Genomic DNA, 15,350 nt, shown 5'->3' with positions numbered 1-15,350 from the left:
ACTCTGTGTCCCCCCTTAGTGAAACGCCACTTCAGCTGCACCCTGAGCCCCCCAGGACAGCTGTGTGTAACCAGCCTGACTCCTTATATGCAGCTAAAACTGGCTGCCATAGTCTCTGCCTACTTGCTCGTAGAAGGGGCCAGCTGTAGATATATGCAGCTAAAACTGGCTGCCATAGTCTCTGCCTACTTGCTCGTAGTAGAAGGGGCCAGCTGTAGATGCTGTCTCCCTGTGCAGCCATCAACACCCCTCTGAAAATATAGTCAGCCCAAGTGTTAAGACTGCCAAATCATCAATAACAGGGCCCAACTCAAGAAAGAGGGAAGTGAGTAGAGAAAATGTCATTCTTTTGTCATGGCAGAGTTACACTGAGTCTACAGCAAGGCAAATTACACAAGAAATTAAACAGAGGACAACCTTAAATCCCATTATCCAACACTTGTAGGCCAGTCATTCTTTTCTCAGCCAACATCTCATCATAACTAACAGGGGAACAAAGGAAAAAAAAACAGGGAGAGAACATGGGGCATTGGTGTGTGCAGACCCTCTGCTTTCACAGGGCCATTCAGCAGTCTTTGGACAACACAGAAATTCAGAAACCCAGAGTAAAGCTAAATGAGCGACAGCTCTTCCCTCCCACCAGACGCTTGCTCTTCTGCTTAGAAGAGGTTTCAGACTCTTGTAACTTGGCACTTCCTAAGCCTTGGTCCTTCATGAGGGTCTGGGCAAGGCGAGCTGCTTTAAGTTCCCTGCAGGGGGGAGACGAAGGAAGAGGAAAGGAAGAAAACCATGTAATGCATGAATCCGCAGCAGCTACAGAAGCAAACTATGAACAATCTTGCACATGAGGGTTACTGTAATACTCCAGCACTGCTGGAAGGGGGCAACTTCTCAGCCCAGAGGATAACATGAAGATTACTGTGCTGTCTCTGGAGTTTGTTTGAAAAGGTAGGAGGTCTGAAGATTTACTAGAAGAAAACTATGTATCAGGTCAGTAACACATTGGCACCAGTGTGTGGAACACCTGGCTGAGTTTTTCTCCCATTGTTTCAGATAGTTGAGTGCTGAAATTTAGATCAGTGTCATCTCATACATGTATAATACCTAAATAAAGGCAGATGCTTCTTTTCCATTGCCTTTCTTCCCTTTCTGGTACTTGCTGCTCTTCCAGAGCATTCACACTTCTGTCTACACAGAAAACCTCTTCCCCAGCTGACATCTACACTTAAGAGGGGTTGTGGGGACGTTCTTAGATCCCAGCACCCCAAAACACTACTGCCAACAGCAGTGAGAGGGAACAAGGGAAATCTGTCACCACGTGATATTTCTTTTCCTTCTATGCTTATCCCACTATCTCAGTGCATTATCAATTCCTCATCTGCCTACTGGCTGCAGGTTGTATCAGCATTTTGCATCACCAGTGGTTGCAGGAAACACACAAGTTTGCTGTTATAACTCAGCCAGCTCCTCCAAGCCAGAGCTGAAGCAAAGCTGCTGCCTGGGCACTGCAAGTCCCTGTTTTACATCCCCATCACTCCCACAGCTCCAGGCACAGGAACTGGCCAGGGATTTCTGCACGTGCATTCTCCCAGCACTACCACCCTCCATTCAAAGCTGGTGACCATCATGGTTGTGCCCATGTCTTCTCCCCTTCATGCCCAAGCCAGCTCTACCTTTCCAGCATGGCAGTCTTGCATTTCTCCATATTCAGCTGCTCCTGGAGCTGCACAGCTTTTCCACATGAAGGACGGAGAACAGGGTGTTTGGTGAGAGCTGTGGCAGAAGGTCTTTGTGCTGGGTCAGGATGGATCATGAGCTAGAAGGCAAAGGAGTTCAGAGTCTAACATTCCTGTCACATGCCTGCTGCAAAAGCCACCATCCTGTCAAGACTACTTCCTCACCTTAAGGAGCTCAAGAAAACGGTGAGGAAGCTTCTGGGGGATGGGTGGAATGTTGCCTTTCCGGATGTGGTGCCACAGGGCCCCGTTGTGAGGTAGTGGTGCTGTCCCAGCTGCCAGAGCCACTGTGAGTGCCAGGGCAAAGATGTCTGCCTTGGGCAAGTAGCAGTATTGCTGCAGAGAGAAGGGAAAGGTGTTAGAAAGGAACATCTTGCTACACTAAGCAAAGGTGAGTTGGGGTATGAGCTCAAAAAGAAACAGCCAAGCAAGTGTGTGTATACAGCACTGCCTTCACCACTCCAGTGAGCTGTTTCCTGCTCTTCAGGATGAAAACATTGGCAGCAGGCAGGAGGACTAAGCAACAGCACATTGGCTCTCGGCCATAAAGACCTTGCAGGCCACGTTGGGACCACTGCAGTAACTCCAGAGGATGGCCTAACACATGTGTACCTCCAGCCTTCATCACAAGGCAGTGAGCTACCTATGCCCAGCTCACGCTGAAGGCTGCATCTGATACATTGGCCTAACAGTTCCTAAATCCACTTGCAGCACAGATGCTGTCCCTTAAATACCTGAATAACACGTCCAGTCCCAGCTGGTTGTTCAGTTCTGATTCCCTTTACATATGTTGGCTGGAGTGACAAAACTGCAGTCAGTTTAAGAGGTGTGTTGTGCCTCCCACCTCTCCTACTACTTGTTCAGTGTTTGTTTTACAAGGCGTCTGTCTGAGTAAATATATTCCTCAATTATCACATCCAGTAGTTTCATCTCAGCTGGATTTGCAAATCAAATGTCTTCAAACTGATAAAGGTTTTGTCTCACTGATCCCTCAAGGGGAGTAGCTGCAGTAATCCAATGATAGCTACTTATGAAGTATTTACATATTAACTATTTACATAAGACCCACACCACTATTGTTCATGATAAAGTGCTAATTTTACAGATTTCACAGCCAGACCAGACAGTTTAAAGAGAAGATAAGGTGAGGAACAAGTTAGACTAATGACTGCTCTGCAGTTGATCTCTCCCCACTTGTTCTCCCACTTTGTTCTCCCCACTGCCCAGCTCTAGCAGTTTTACCTCTTGCAGAATCTCATTGGCCAAAAACCGTCTGTCTCCTTCCTCCACCTGAGGGTTTGTTATTGATGTCACATGTCCAAGGTCACCTGAGACGAAGAACAAGCAGTTGAAACGTAATGAAGCAAACTGAAGTCATTCTTCAATAAAAGCTTCCCCTTTATAGGCACTAACAGAGAAATATTGAGTAAGACAGCAAGCCTGCTCCTAACTCAGGAATCTGCACTTGGAAACAAGCACATGAATTTTCTGTGACTTGCCTTGTTAGAGGAATAATTCTGGTGAGTAATTGGGGCATTCATGACTATCAGTTCTGTGTGCAAGTCTCTTCAGCCACAGGACACAGCAGTCTCAGGCAGTAATGGGCAGCCCTAATCTTAGGCCAGCTGTAAAGTAGGCAAAAACCTACCAATCTTATACACCACACCAGGAGAGAATTCGTCTTCACTGTCACTCTCCTCCTGCCCAGCAGGGCCTGAAACTGCCAGCTTGTGACAGATGAAGATATTACCTGCAAGACACAGAAGTTCAGCAATAAGGTGATACCAGTAGTCAGGCTGCAGCGCCTGACAACTTCGTAAAAATCCCACCTGTCAAAGTAGTTAAGCTTTGCAACCAGAGAAATTATGCACATGCTTCCCACCCTGTAGTCAGCTTTCTGCCCAGCTCACATTCAGACACACAGCTGGCATAAGACAGCTGTATCTTGTGCATAAAATATCCCAGTGAAATCAGCTTTCCCCTGCCTCTGCCCTCTACAGAAGAATAATTTCAGCAGGAAAAAGGAGTTCCCCTCTAATATTGACTATGTGACAGAGGGGAAGCATTGCCCTGGAGGTGACCATTCTGAGCTGCAGAGAGGAAACCTTGCTACTATTTTTGCAGGAACTTAATCCCCCCAAGGTAGCTCAACACACAAAAGGCAAGTGTTGTGCAACAGGACAGCAGTAATTAAGGAAGTCCCCATCTTCCCTGGCAGCTCTACTTGTGCCGTCAGTATGAAGGTGATTCCCATGAGCTAGGATTACAAAGGTCATGAGACAGGAGTGAAATGCTGACAACTATCAGAGAAGGCTCAATTTGAGAGCAGCAGTAGGGGCACAATTCAAAATAAAAATAAAACCAAAAAACCAGTCACTAGACAAGGGCAAGGTCCCCTTTTCTTTGGAGCACTACAGTCAGTCCACTCAGGAGGATTTATTACAGGTCCTGCCCTTGAGGGATCACTAGGAAAACCCTCTACAAAGGAGGAGGGCACTATACTTACTAGGTTTGATATCCAGGTGCACAAGGCCAGAGTTGTGGATGTATTTTAGTCCCATGGAGACTTGCAGCAATATTTCCTTCAGCTCTCCTTCTGGGAAATACTGCCCAAGCTTTGCATTTTCCAGCAGCACATCTTGGAGACTCCCACCTAGGGGAAAACAGGCAGTTTGAGACCTGACAGAGGTTTTATGGAACAGCATATTTGAAACAGCTTAGCTGCCCAGAATACTTGGAGGCTTGCTAGAGACACACCCCAACCACAGCAGTTCTGTGTGCTCTAGTGAGCAAACTTGGACATCACCACTTGGCTTCAACCTTCCCACTGCCCTGGAATGCCTGCCTGCTGCTCAGCAAGGATGACCAACTGTAGTTCTACCTCTGGCCTACAGCTCTACATCCTGCCAGGAGGGTTGACCTGTTAATGATGCTGGTGCTGCTGCAAGTGAACAGCAGAAAAATTAATTGCTTCTGCTGTGCTTAGATGCAGAAAGCAGGTATAGGAATGGTGGAACAAGGAAATTAAGTCCCACTAGCAGATTTTTGATTGAAAAGCATTAAACAGTGAACACAGTTTTGTGGGTCTCCATCGAGACACTATGTAAATTTCAGAGCTAGAAGATATCATAGCCTCTGTCTCCATCAGCTTACTTTTCATCACGTCTTTTGGCCTCAGATGTTCAGCCACCAGAACACAAGCAATACACCCATGCTGCAGCAGTGAGCACATTTCGTGGTTGCCTCCACCAGATTTTAGAGCAGTACTCCAAACAGCTGTCACCACTCTTCACTAAGCTTCAAGACTACAGGTGCAGTCAAAAGATGAACATTACATATTTGCTTTCAGCAACTCTGGTAGCTAAAGGCATCTTCAATTTCTCTCAAGCAGTGGTATTGCTAAGGGCAAACTCCAGTAGGAGTTTGCCACCCTGCCTGCAGCACCCCATTTATACTTTGCCTCATCATTTACTCCATTCCTCTGCAGCTGTAAACCCCTTTCTTCTAGTCAGGAAGCAAGGTGCCTTCATCCAACCAGTCACTACCCACTCCCATCACGAAGAGATTTTGCCAAGATACATGGCCCTTAAGTCAGCAGCTCTTGAGTCACTCATATCAGGTGTTACTGGGACAGTCCCAGCACAACCCTGAGCATCAGAATGGGGAATTCTTTTCCAGGCCAGCCAAAAAAGAGAAACAATTTTCAAATCCCAGAAATACAAAGTTCCACTGCTTCTAAAACATTAGCACCACTCAGAACTTCATCTAAATATTATGTGCCCTTACTGGATTCTCCACAGAAATGCAGCCCCAGGGCAGTTTGCTTTCTTGTAAGCCAAAACACCACATTTAAGTACAAAAGAAGGCAACTTTGCCCATGCAGAGATCTCAGGCTTGAATGCTGTCCAGCCCTTACCATTGCAGTGCTCGTTCTGGATAATCATGTGATCATCCTCTGCCCAGGCCGAGTAGTAGCGCACGACGTGGGGGTGGTGCCCCAGGACAGCGTGGGCATAAACCTCACGCAGTGCCAGCTGCCTAGGGAGGCACACATGGAAAAAGCTGAGGTGACAGGCTGCCAGAGGCTACTTGGCACCAGGAGAGGAGCACTGCTTTGCAGCCTGGAAGTTCTGAACCCCCCTGTTCCCCCTTTCTCTCAGGTTTTGACAGACAGACTGGCTCTCACAGCTGCTGAGGTAAAACCTGCCCTTGGTCAAATGCCCTGAGCAGCTGTTAAAGAAAATAATTGCTGAGCAAGTCTTTTTTTAAAGAGGCAAAGGCAGCAGCAGCTTCAAAGACTTTGCTTTAGCTATAGGACATCACAAGCTGGTCAATACAGATAAGAGTAGTGCTGGTCGTGCAGCAAGGCAGGGACTGCAGTATGTCTGTCAAATAAACTTCTTGGCAGTTATTGTAAAGAAATTGTCTGGATGGACCCAAGGTGATCAGGTATTCCATCCTCTCACTTTGCTGTGCATGTGACTTCTTCCTTCCCTAGACATTTATATCCAATAGCTTTATAGTGGTATCTTCCCCCACTCTCCCAGCTGTTACTTGGAAGTGCAGCAGTAGCCAATTTTTGCTCATGCCACACATCAGATACTTTTAGATCCACACTCCCTCCTTCCCATCACACCTCTCAAGAACATGCCCATCATTTCAACTGGCAGTTTCCAGCCAGCACACTCACTCATCTGAGGATCCTGCCAGAGGCCTTTTGGAGCGTTTGATGGCATAAACACATCCATCAAGGCGTTTGATGCACTTGTAGACAGATCCAAATTCCCCCACACCAATTTTTTCTAGTTCCAGGAACTCCTTCTTGTAGCGGGAAACCATATTGCTCGCCTTCAGAGTATATCTCTGCAGAGTGACAAAAACAGCAGAGACAAATAGGAGTTGAAAGACTCAATAGCTGCCATTGTTTTAGAGGTGTGTAACACTTGCTGTCACTGAGCACCCACATTGCTCCCTCTCCCATTCTGGGTGTTCGTCCAGGCATATGTGCAGGTGCATGGCCAGTTCTTGAAACCGGCATTTCAGTTCTTGAAATTACCTTTCACTTGTGTTTTTTCTGACCACTTTAACGCCACCTTCCCTGGGTTGGCCAAGTTTCAAGGCTGGTTGGTTGGTTTTATATGATCAGGACTTGTTAGCCATAGAGGTAGAAATTGTAAGTAAGGAGATATTTAGTCTAGTTGGCTGTGCATGCCTAAGCCTCCTTGGGTTACTGCCATCAAATCTCTTCTCCTGACAAGGCAGACCAGTTCCTAGACCCACAACTGATGCAGTCAGTCAGGAATGAACAGCAGGCAACAACAAGGTATTGGCCTAAAGACAGGACTTGAGAAAACCTTAGATCTATTGCCTGTTTTGAGCTCAGGAGAGGAGCTTGGTGTGTTGCTTTGTGTGACCCCAGCTTTGCAGGAGCAGCTCTACCCTGGCAGCTGAGGTTGCCTGCAGCCAAGGCCATTCTGTATCAGCTCAGGCTCTGCAGGTTTGAAGCACCAGCTGTTGGCTAACGGCAGATTAGCTGGTCTCAGTGTATTTGTTTGTATTCCCACTGGTATCTCACCCAGAGACACTTTTCTACAAAGAGTTGAAAGCTGGCAGAACAGTTGGAACATAATTATTGCTACAATAATGGCCACTAGGGATCTAGGAACTGCTGGTACTGCTGGGAGAGTGATGCCTACTGGCAAGGAAAATAAGTAAAGAAGAGATAAGCACTGGAGCATAAAGTGAACATCAAGAGTGGTCTAAGTGATTTTTCTCCATCCCTTACAGGGACAGCAGCTCATGTTGCTCAGTGGCTTCCCCAGAAACTGCTGTAGTTGCTGTAGTTTATATGGTACAGAGGAGGAGGCAAGTGTTGGTCCTCACAGCCAGTAAAATCTGGCTCGCATGAAACAGAAGCCCTTCCCAACAGGTTGCATTTCATAAGGCAGCTGTATTTTACACTATCTTAAGAAGCTTGGCACTAAGAATACCTCCTATTACTCAGTTTTATACCTACATTACATATTCAATCTCATTAGCAATCAAGCAGAATAATAGTCCAGTAATTCACAAGTTACTTGAGGCTTTCTTCTAGGTATAACAATTTCGGCAGCCTTGGATGTTGCCTGGTAGCAGATTTGCTCTGCAGGTGTAGTTTTTCCAGGGAGACCATTTGCCTGCAATCCCAGTCTCCTCGGCTAGAGGGTACCGTTTTCCTTCCATAAGCCTGGCTATTGCAGTTACAAAGAACAATTCCACCTTTTCCAAGTCTGTCATCTCAAACTAATGTTAGCAAAGCATTCAGCGTAGACCTTTTCTGTCATAGGTATCTATTCTCTGGCACGGTGCCATGGTTTACACTCCAATAACAGAACAAATTCCATCAAACACCAAGGTTTTACAAATATGTTATCCACTCTGTGGGAGGAAAATGTACAGACACTCACCTTTGTAGGTAGCTCCTTTTTAATCTGGCTTCCTGGATGAGGATCATTCCTATAACAGAAGATTAGGAAAGTCTGGTGTATTATTTCAGTGCAGCAATCCATCTGGGTTTGAAATTAACATAATCTTTCAAATAAACCTCCCAACCTTGCTTCACAGCCTAACCATGTATTTTATAGAGTTGATAAACAAGTTTTTAATTGAGGTCTTAAAGACTGCAGTCTCAGGTTAGGAATTCTTTGTTTCCATTTAGGAGGCCTCCACAAAGCTATTTCAGTACTGCCCACAGGACAGAGTGGCATTGTCCAGAGGCATCATTCTCCTGGCCTCCTTATTGCTGGTGAAGCTGCAGCCAAAGCACTAAAGAGAGCTGTTGATCCCCCACTTACCTTTCTGAACAGAGGCAATGATTGATTTTTATTTATACTTCTGTTACCTTTATACGTCTGCTAACATTTACTCTACACCAACAAATACTACAGAAGTAGATGATTCATTGTTAGCAAATAAGTCCAGATACTGAACATCTCCATTGCTTACATCCTTCCAACAGTCTGATTGCAGTCTGCTGCCTAAGAGTAGCTCACTTACAGCTCTCCTGCAGCCTTCCGCTTGCCATTAGGATGGAAGAGCATTTGTCGATAGGATTCTGGTGTGAAGGGATTAATGTTGACAAGAGAAGCTTGGGAAGAGTCAGAGTCAGCACGAGGAGTGAGCCTCAGATGTCGAAAGCCTTTGGCTGGGACCTTTGTTGCAGATGAAGGAAAAGCTGTCTTTGATAACAGGCTCTGTATTGAGAGAAGAAAAAATAAGTGACAAATAAACCAGGACATTTTTTTTGTTGCTATTTCAGAATAAAATTCTTGTTCTCCTGTAATTCAAGGAGAACTCTGCTCCCTTCCTTGGCATAGCTGAATCATTAAATCCCTGTGTCCGTAGTTTAGTCCCCACAGTTTTCATTTTCCACAAAGCATTCCATTCTTTGTTAAACCCTTTCATATTCTATTCCCTGCTCAGTTGAGCAAGGCCTGCAGAGCCATTTTGGCAATCACAGTCCTCAAGAGGAGCCAGCTGCTCCCCTTTCCCTCCTACTGAGAGGTAGAAATTGCATCATATGTTACATTAACATAGAAGACCTAGTTCTGCCAGGCATGGACCATTGCATCAGTTCAGTCAGGACAGGTTTGTCAGGAGATGAGCTAGAACACCAGCCTGATTTCCCAGCACTAAGCAGCATTAGGATAGGGCAAGTTGCTAGAAATAATTTTTTATATGGCTACTAGCAAAGCAAAATGAATCCATTTCTCCTCATGAGTAAAAACCAGAGTTTCAGAAATTTAAGTTCAGAAAGAACCTCTGGATGTTCTATAGCTCACCTTGCCACAGAACACAGGTCATTGTGTTTCACTCACTAGTCCAGAAACTTGGGCCATGGAAAGCATATTCACCACTCATGAGCTGAAGACAAAAATCTGCTCACTCTGATTTGACTCCTTCAGTAACCATGAGCTTTTAAAAAATACATTTGGTTTTGACTTGTTTCAACTTCAAGAGAGTGGTATAAGAGCTAAAGGATTGTTTAACATCGTGCTTTACTCTAGTTAAAAACCCTTTAAGAACACAAGTCTCCCTGTTGAAGATCAAGGTACTCTTATATCTTTTCAATCCCACAGTGATCTCACTATCATGATCCTGGAGCCACATCTCCACTCACATTTGGTGGCTCTGTCTGCAGGGCTCTGCTCTCTCCGTTCTTTCTATCACTTTCAAATGTTCTAAGGCCAACGCTCCCAGGTTTGTCTACAAGCAGATTTAGGCCCTTTGGAGCCCGTCTTTTGAAGCATGCTTGGAAAACAAGACCTTTATCCCAGGAGAGAAAGGAAGATAAATGGTTGATTTCGTGCAATTGCTGCTTATGGGCCACAACATGACAAACTACAAGCAGCATGTTTTGAATCATCCAGCCAACATGTTATCTACACAATGCACACCCTGAAAGCAGCCTTCACTACCTGCAGCCCATCTGGTCAGGAAAAGATTTTTATACACCTCTATTGTAGTTTAACCCCAGCCAGCAACTAAGCCCTCTGCTTTTGAACCCTTCGCTCACAACTACAATGCCTTCCTCAGTGGGATGGGGAACAGAAATAGGGAAAAACAGGTAGAGGCTGTAGGTTGAGAAAAGAACAATTTAATGATTAAAATAAAATATAATCATTATTAGTGCTATGAAAAGAGAAATAAAACCCAAGACAGACAAGTGATTCACAATTGCTCACCACCTGCTGACTGATGTCCAGCCCATCCCTGAGTCCTAATCAGCCCCTCCTGGCTAATTTCCTTCTGTTTATATGTTGAGCATGACAGTCTATGGTGTGAACTTTCCTCTGATTTGTTCCTGGCAGCTGTCCTGGCTATGGAGCCACACTGCTGCTGGTGCTTCTGCTCACTGGCAGAACATGGGAAACTGAAAAGTCCTTGACTTTGGGTAAACACTTCTCAGCAACAAGCACGTTTTAGTAACACTGTCCTTAAGCCCAAAATCACAATGCAGTACCAGTTACTAGGACAAAATTATCTCCATCCAAGCAAGGACAACTTCTCACCTATGCTAAGGTGAGATTTAGGGAGATATCTTACAAAGGGTCACTGCAGGAAATTTTTGGAGTGATGCCCTTTAGACTGCTTTCCCCTAGAGAGTGGCAAGCCATTCCTCAGTAAATATTGCCACACAGTCAATCATAAGGCCAGAGGATCATCCTTGTCTCCACATAATCAGGTTTCTGGAGGAGGACAGAAGTCAAATACTAGCTCAGAAGCATTAAAGCACTGATTTTCTGTGTAGCACTTAAGCAAAGGAGCAAACAATCTATTAACCAAGCAGGAACATTGAGAGAAGACCAACAGCTACACTTCACTGCAGGTCTAGACTGCTTGGAGCCATGCACACACCAGAAATTATCTAGGAACAGAGAAGCTGGTGCCAAGTCTCTACCTGTGCTTACTCAAGACAAAAAGCAGTTGTATTATACTCCCTCCAAGAAGTTACACATAAAACAGAGGCTGGGATTATTCTCTCAAGAAACTGGCTCAGTAGCTAAGTTGTATTTTAGGACAGTGACACAGGTGAAGAGATGCTAACCTCCCTCCACAAGCTCACATTGGTTTTGCTACCCCTTCCCTAGTAAATTTGCTACCCTGAGAACAAAGCCCTGCTTTCTTCAGATTCGCTGAGCAACTGTCTTACACAAAAAGAAACACTGTGGCACCAGACAACAAGCTGGTTGGAGCTGACCAGTCTTGCCAGGCAAAGTACACATCCCAGCCACAACGCCATTTCCAATTTTCAAGACAAAACCCATTAGCATCCACAAATGTGCTGAACAGAGCAGCAAGTGCAGCTGCCTACCTCCAAGCTCCCCCCAGACAATGAGCTTCTTGAAGGGAGATGCCTTTATCTCCTACAGAGGCGCTACAGACCTGCTATTACCTTAGGAGTGTGCGGGGTGTCACAGAGCTGCAGCTTTTTCCAGGTGATGTGCAGTGGTGTCTCAGGTTTACTCCAGCTCTTGCTTACAGATGGGGAAGACTTCAGGGTGGGACTCATCCAAGCTTTTGTTCTGCTCAGGAAAATCTCACTAAGCTTTCTCTGAGGGGTTGCTGGCAGAGGACTGCTCTCTTGCCATTTCTGGAACTCTGAGCTTCTGGGGGGGCTCAGGCTCAGGGAGTCCTCCTCATTTACACTTCTTTCTTCACTCTCTTCACCACAACTGGAAAAGTCCAGTTGCTGAACGAATTCATTGTTGTTGTCCCAGTCATCCATGTTAGCACATGAAACAGAACAGGTAGAGCTGATACTGGCCTGTTTTGTTAGAGACAGAAAGACAGCATTATTTACAGATAAACTATCTTCTTCCTTGCTTCATCAAGGGCATCAGTTCTGCTGACCACATACACAGAAACCTTGGTCATTCAGCACTGTACCTAGACAGCATTGGTTGATGAAGAGCACCCCAGAATTACCAGGTACAAAGCCATTCCACTACTGCTCATGTAAAAACAGATTTTTGCTTTTTGCCTTACTGACATAAGTCAGATACAACTCAGAAGTCACTGCCTTTGCCAGTAAGAATCATCCCCTATTCCCATCACACAAGGAAACACACACTAAAGAATAACACACACAGACTCCACTCGCTTTCTTCTACAATAAACTTCTCAACCAGAGGGGAGGGGGAAAAAAATTCCATGCTACATACAGCTGTAAAAGCAGAGGACACCCCAAGAAGTCACCAGATACCCCATAGACAGCCTTGCTCCTGCCCTGGACCATTTATAACCACCCCACACCTGAGCCAATGCTAATGGGAAACATCTGGAGCTTGGCAGCACCTGTCCACAGTTGCCTGGTGGATGAAGAATTCTCTCTGGATGTGGATTTGCAGTGCCAACAAGCAGCTCTGCAGGGAGCCTGACTCCGTCTCAGTCTGAGTCATCTCCCTGCTCCTGCATGCTCATCCCTTCTCCAGCTTCCTGGGGCCTGTAAGGGGGATGATGTTTGCTGACAGCCTGTCTGCTCCATAATCCCATCAGAGATCCAGCCTTTGTGGGCTTTACCTTTTACCTGTATACCCCCTGTGATGATGGGGCCTTGTGTTTCCTCCTTTAAGTCTGAATTTCACTTCATGCATTTAGATATGCGTTAGTTTGGTCAAGCATTGCAGCCTGCATGAAGAGGTCATTAGCCTAATTCATAATGCACAGATTTATGAATGTATAATTTCTAAGACTTCAGGAGAGAGTCAGGAGCAGGTCAATGTCTCCCTTCACTGCACCTCTTTGTAAAAAACAGGAATCTTCTGAGCCTTTGGCAACCTGTGTTTCAAAGTGGGACTAGAGCAAGTTTTAACAAACTGGGGACAAGGTTACAGCAGCCCTTTTTCTTAGCCTTGAGGAGAGCTGCCAGAAGGACGTGCAGAGATTGGAAGTGGCTGCAGCCCATAGGAGATGGGTGCTTGGCACAAGCAGCATCTGCTTTCCTTTGCACACATCAAGGGTAATTCCCACCAGAACACACAGGGTCACATTGGTCTGAGGTCTCTGTGCTCTCCTAACCCATTCTTTAAATGAAAAGTATGGCCATATGGATCTCTGAAATTGCTTGTTAAGACTGTGATGAACAATTCATTCGATATAGAAATTATTTGCATCCTATGCACCAAAACAGTCTCAAGAGGACATGGCAGGAGCCCAGTTCTGGTTGCATCTGGCCCACAGGTTGCAGTATTTCTTGCAGGCACAGAGCTGTTGCTGCCATGCAGCCTCTCTTAGCCTCAAATGCAGCTGTTGCATCTCCCTGTGCCTTATTCTGAGCGAGGTCCAAAAGCCTGGCAGTGCCAGCACTGGCTGCTTTCTGCTGTGACAAGCTGTGTCTGCAGCATCTGGCCAGCTCAGATCCAGGGCCACTTTAGCACTGCTGTGATCTGACTGCATTCATCAAATGTTCAGTAGCTGAAGTATCAGATTGAAATATATTAATTCTGAAGAAATAAAGCTTTTATTCCCCATGATGACAAGTTTTTAACACCCAGAAAGGAAATTCCTTCAGACCAGTTTTCAATTCCACCTTAAACAATTTTTAAACCTCCCCGCCCCCTGAGGATTTAGAGTAACTATCCATTTTTCCAAGGAGGGATGTGATATGTAAGGGAGAAAACTTGGACCTGCTGTGTAAAGAGGGCCAGCTTGTTCATCTTGCATTTTAAAAATAAAAGCTACCACACTTTCATTTACATTTCTCCTGACTGTTCAAAGACCTGATGACAATTTCCTGAGCCCTCAGCTGGAGGGAAAAGGTGTTCATTTCCTTCTGAAGTAGAGTTTTTGTTTCTATTATCTTCCAGCCTAAATAATTTCAATTTTGGCAAAATAATAAAACAGTAGAAAATATGGTCTTTGTTTTTTACGTGTATCCAACAAAGAGTGTGCCGTCAGCAGGCCCAAATTGCTTGCCAAAGCCGTATCAATGGCTCCGGTACCACCAGGTCCCTTGTCCCACAGGTGTTTTCAGCAAAGCTGGGAGCTCAGAGCATGGTGATGTTTCACACATCTCAGAGGCAGCACTGGCAGCCCCTGCTCGCTGTCACTGCTTGCTCTTCCCACTGCACCCCCTCCTCATGCTGGGGCAATACTGGTGTGGTTGCACTGCTGAAGGGACCAGGAACAGCTCTACACCACAAATAGCTCACGTGGGTCATGAAGGAATTCTTATTTGGGATTTGTTTCCTGCCTAGATTGCTGGGGGACAGACACTTGACATTTGCAGCAGCACTACTGTGGAGATGAAGATAGAAATGAGCTGTCACTTCAGCATCACCAACATGCAAAAATATATTCATCCAAATGAAGATTGGCACTGTCTATACAGTTAAAGCAAAGCATGTAGCCAAGTATTTGCAGAATCTGGCTTTTCTTTACACAGTAACAAAATATTGTGCAGGGTTTGTTTCTTTTTTTCTTTACCAGTCACCTTCTATGAAAAACTCCATCTGCTAAAAACCACCTACTCTGGTCTATAGCTCTGCAAAGTAAACTTGTGCATGGGCTTTGCGAAACAAAGTGCCCACTCAGTGTTGGAGCTGTCTGAAATGAAGCTCACAGCAAACGGATGCTAATGTTACCAAAAAAAAGAGAAAAAACCCAAACCCGACTGCTGAGGAAACTGGATGATGGGTTTCTTAATGGGGTATTGAACATTCAGAACTGCTCAACAGGAAAAAAGTTAGACAATTAAGGCTTTTATGACAGCATCTTCCTTTTAATTGTGGCCTGCTTAATTGGGTAATTCAATTAATCAGAAAGACCTAGGGAACCAAGTTAATCCTAATGGCACCTAATGACATTGGTGGTGGCATAAGGAAGATGATAATTACAAAAAGTTGGCTGACTGTAGATGCCTTGGTCATGCATCTGTCCCCATCTTTCAGTCCACTTGTTCCGCCCAAATTTGTTTCACATCCTTCTGTAGCACGTATGTACATATACATACATGCATACATATATATATGTATACATATATGTACATATACATATGTACATATACGTATATATGTATATATGTGTACATATATATGTATATATATATGTGTATACGTATATGCATACATATAC

At 45.1% G+C, this 15,350-nt stretch overlaps 1 protein-coding gene across 1 annotated transcript; it reads right to left on the bottom strand.

The window, feature by feature from the left end:
* Positions 1 to 592: 592 nt before the first annotated feature.
* WEE2 (WEE2 oocyte meiosis inhibiting kinase) lies at positions 593 to 12,003 on the bottom strand. Its single transcript, XM_041398732.1, has 11 exons — positions 11,671 to 12,003; positions 8,772 to 8,968; positions 8,183 to 8,231; positions 6,427 to 6,599; positions 5,653 to 5,774; positions 4,243 to 4,389; positions 3,385 to 3,486; positions 2,979 to 3,064; positions 1,902 to 2,072; positions 1,674 to 1,816; positions 593 to 749 (listed from the first exon to the last, which is right to left on the bottom strand). Exons 1-11 carry the CDS (start codon positions 12,001 to 12,003, stop codon positions 593 to 595), a joined length of 1,680 nt encoding a protein of 559 aa, XP_041254666.1.
* Between the last annotated feature and the right edge of the window lie 3,347 nt (positions 12,004 to 15,350).

This window comes from Onychostruthus taczanowskii, unplaced genomic scaffold (genome assembly GCF_017590055.1).
Source record: "Onychostruthus taczanowskii isolate IOZ18803 unplaced genomic scaffold, ASM1759005v1 scaffold15, whole genome shotgun sequence".
Taxonomy (NCBI): domain Eukaryota; kingdom Metazoa; phylum Chordata; class Aves; order Passeriformes; family Passeridae; genus Onychostruthus; species Onychostruthus taczanowskii.
This window is presented reverse-complemented; position numbering and strand designations above follow the sequence as displayed.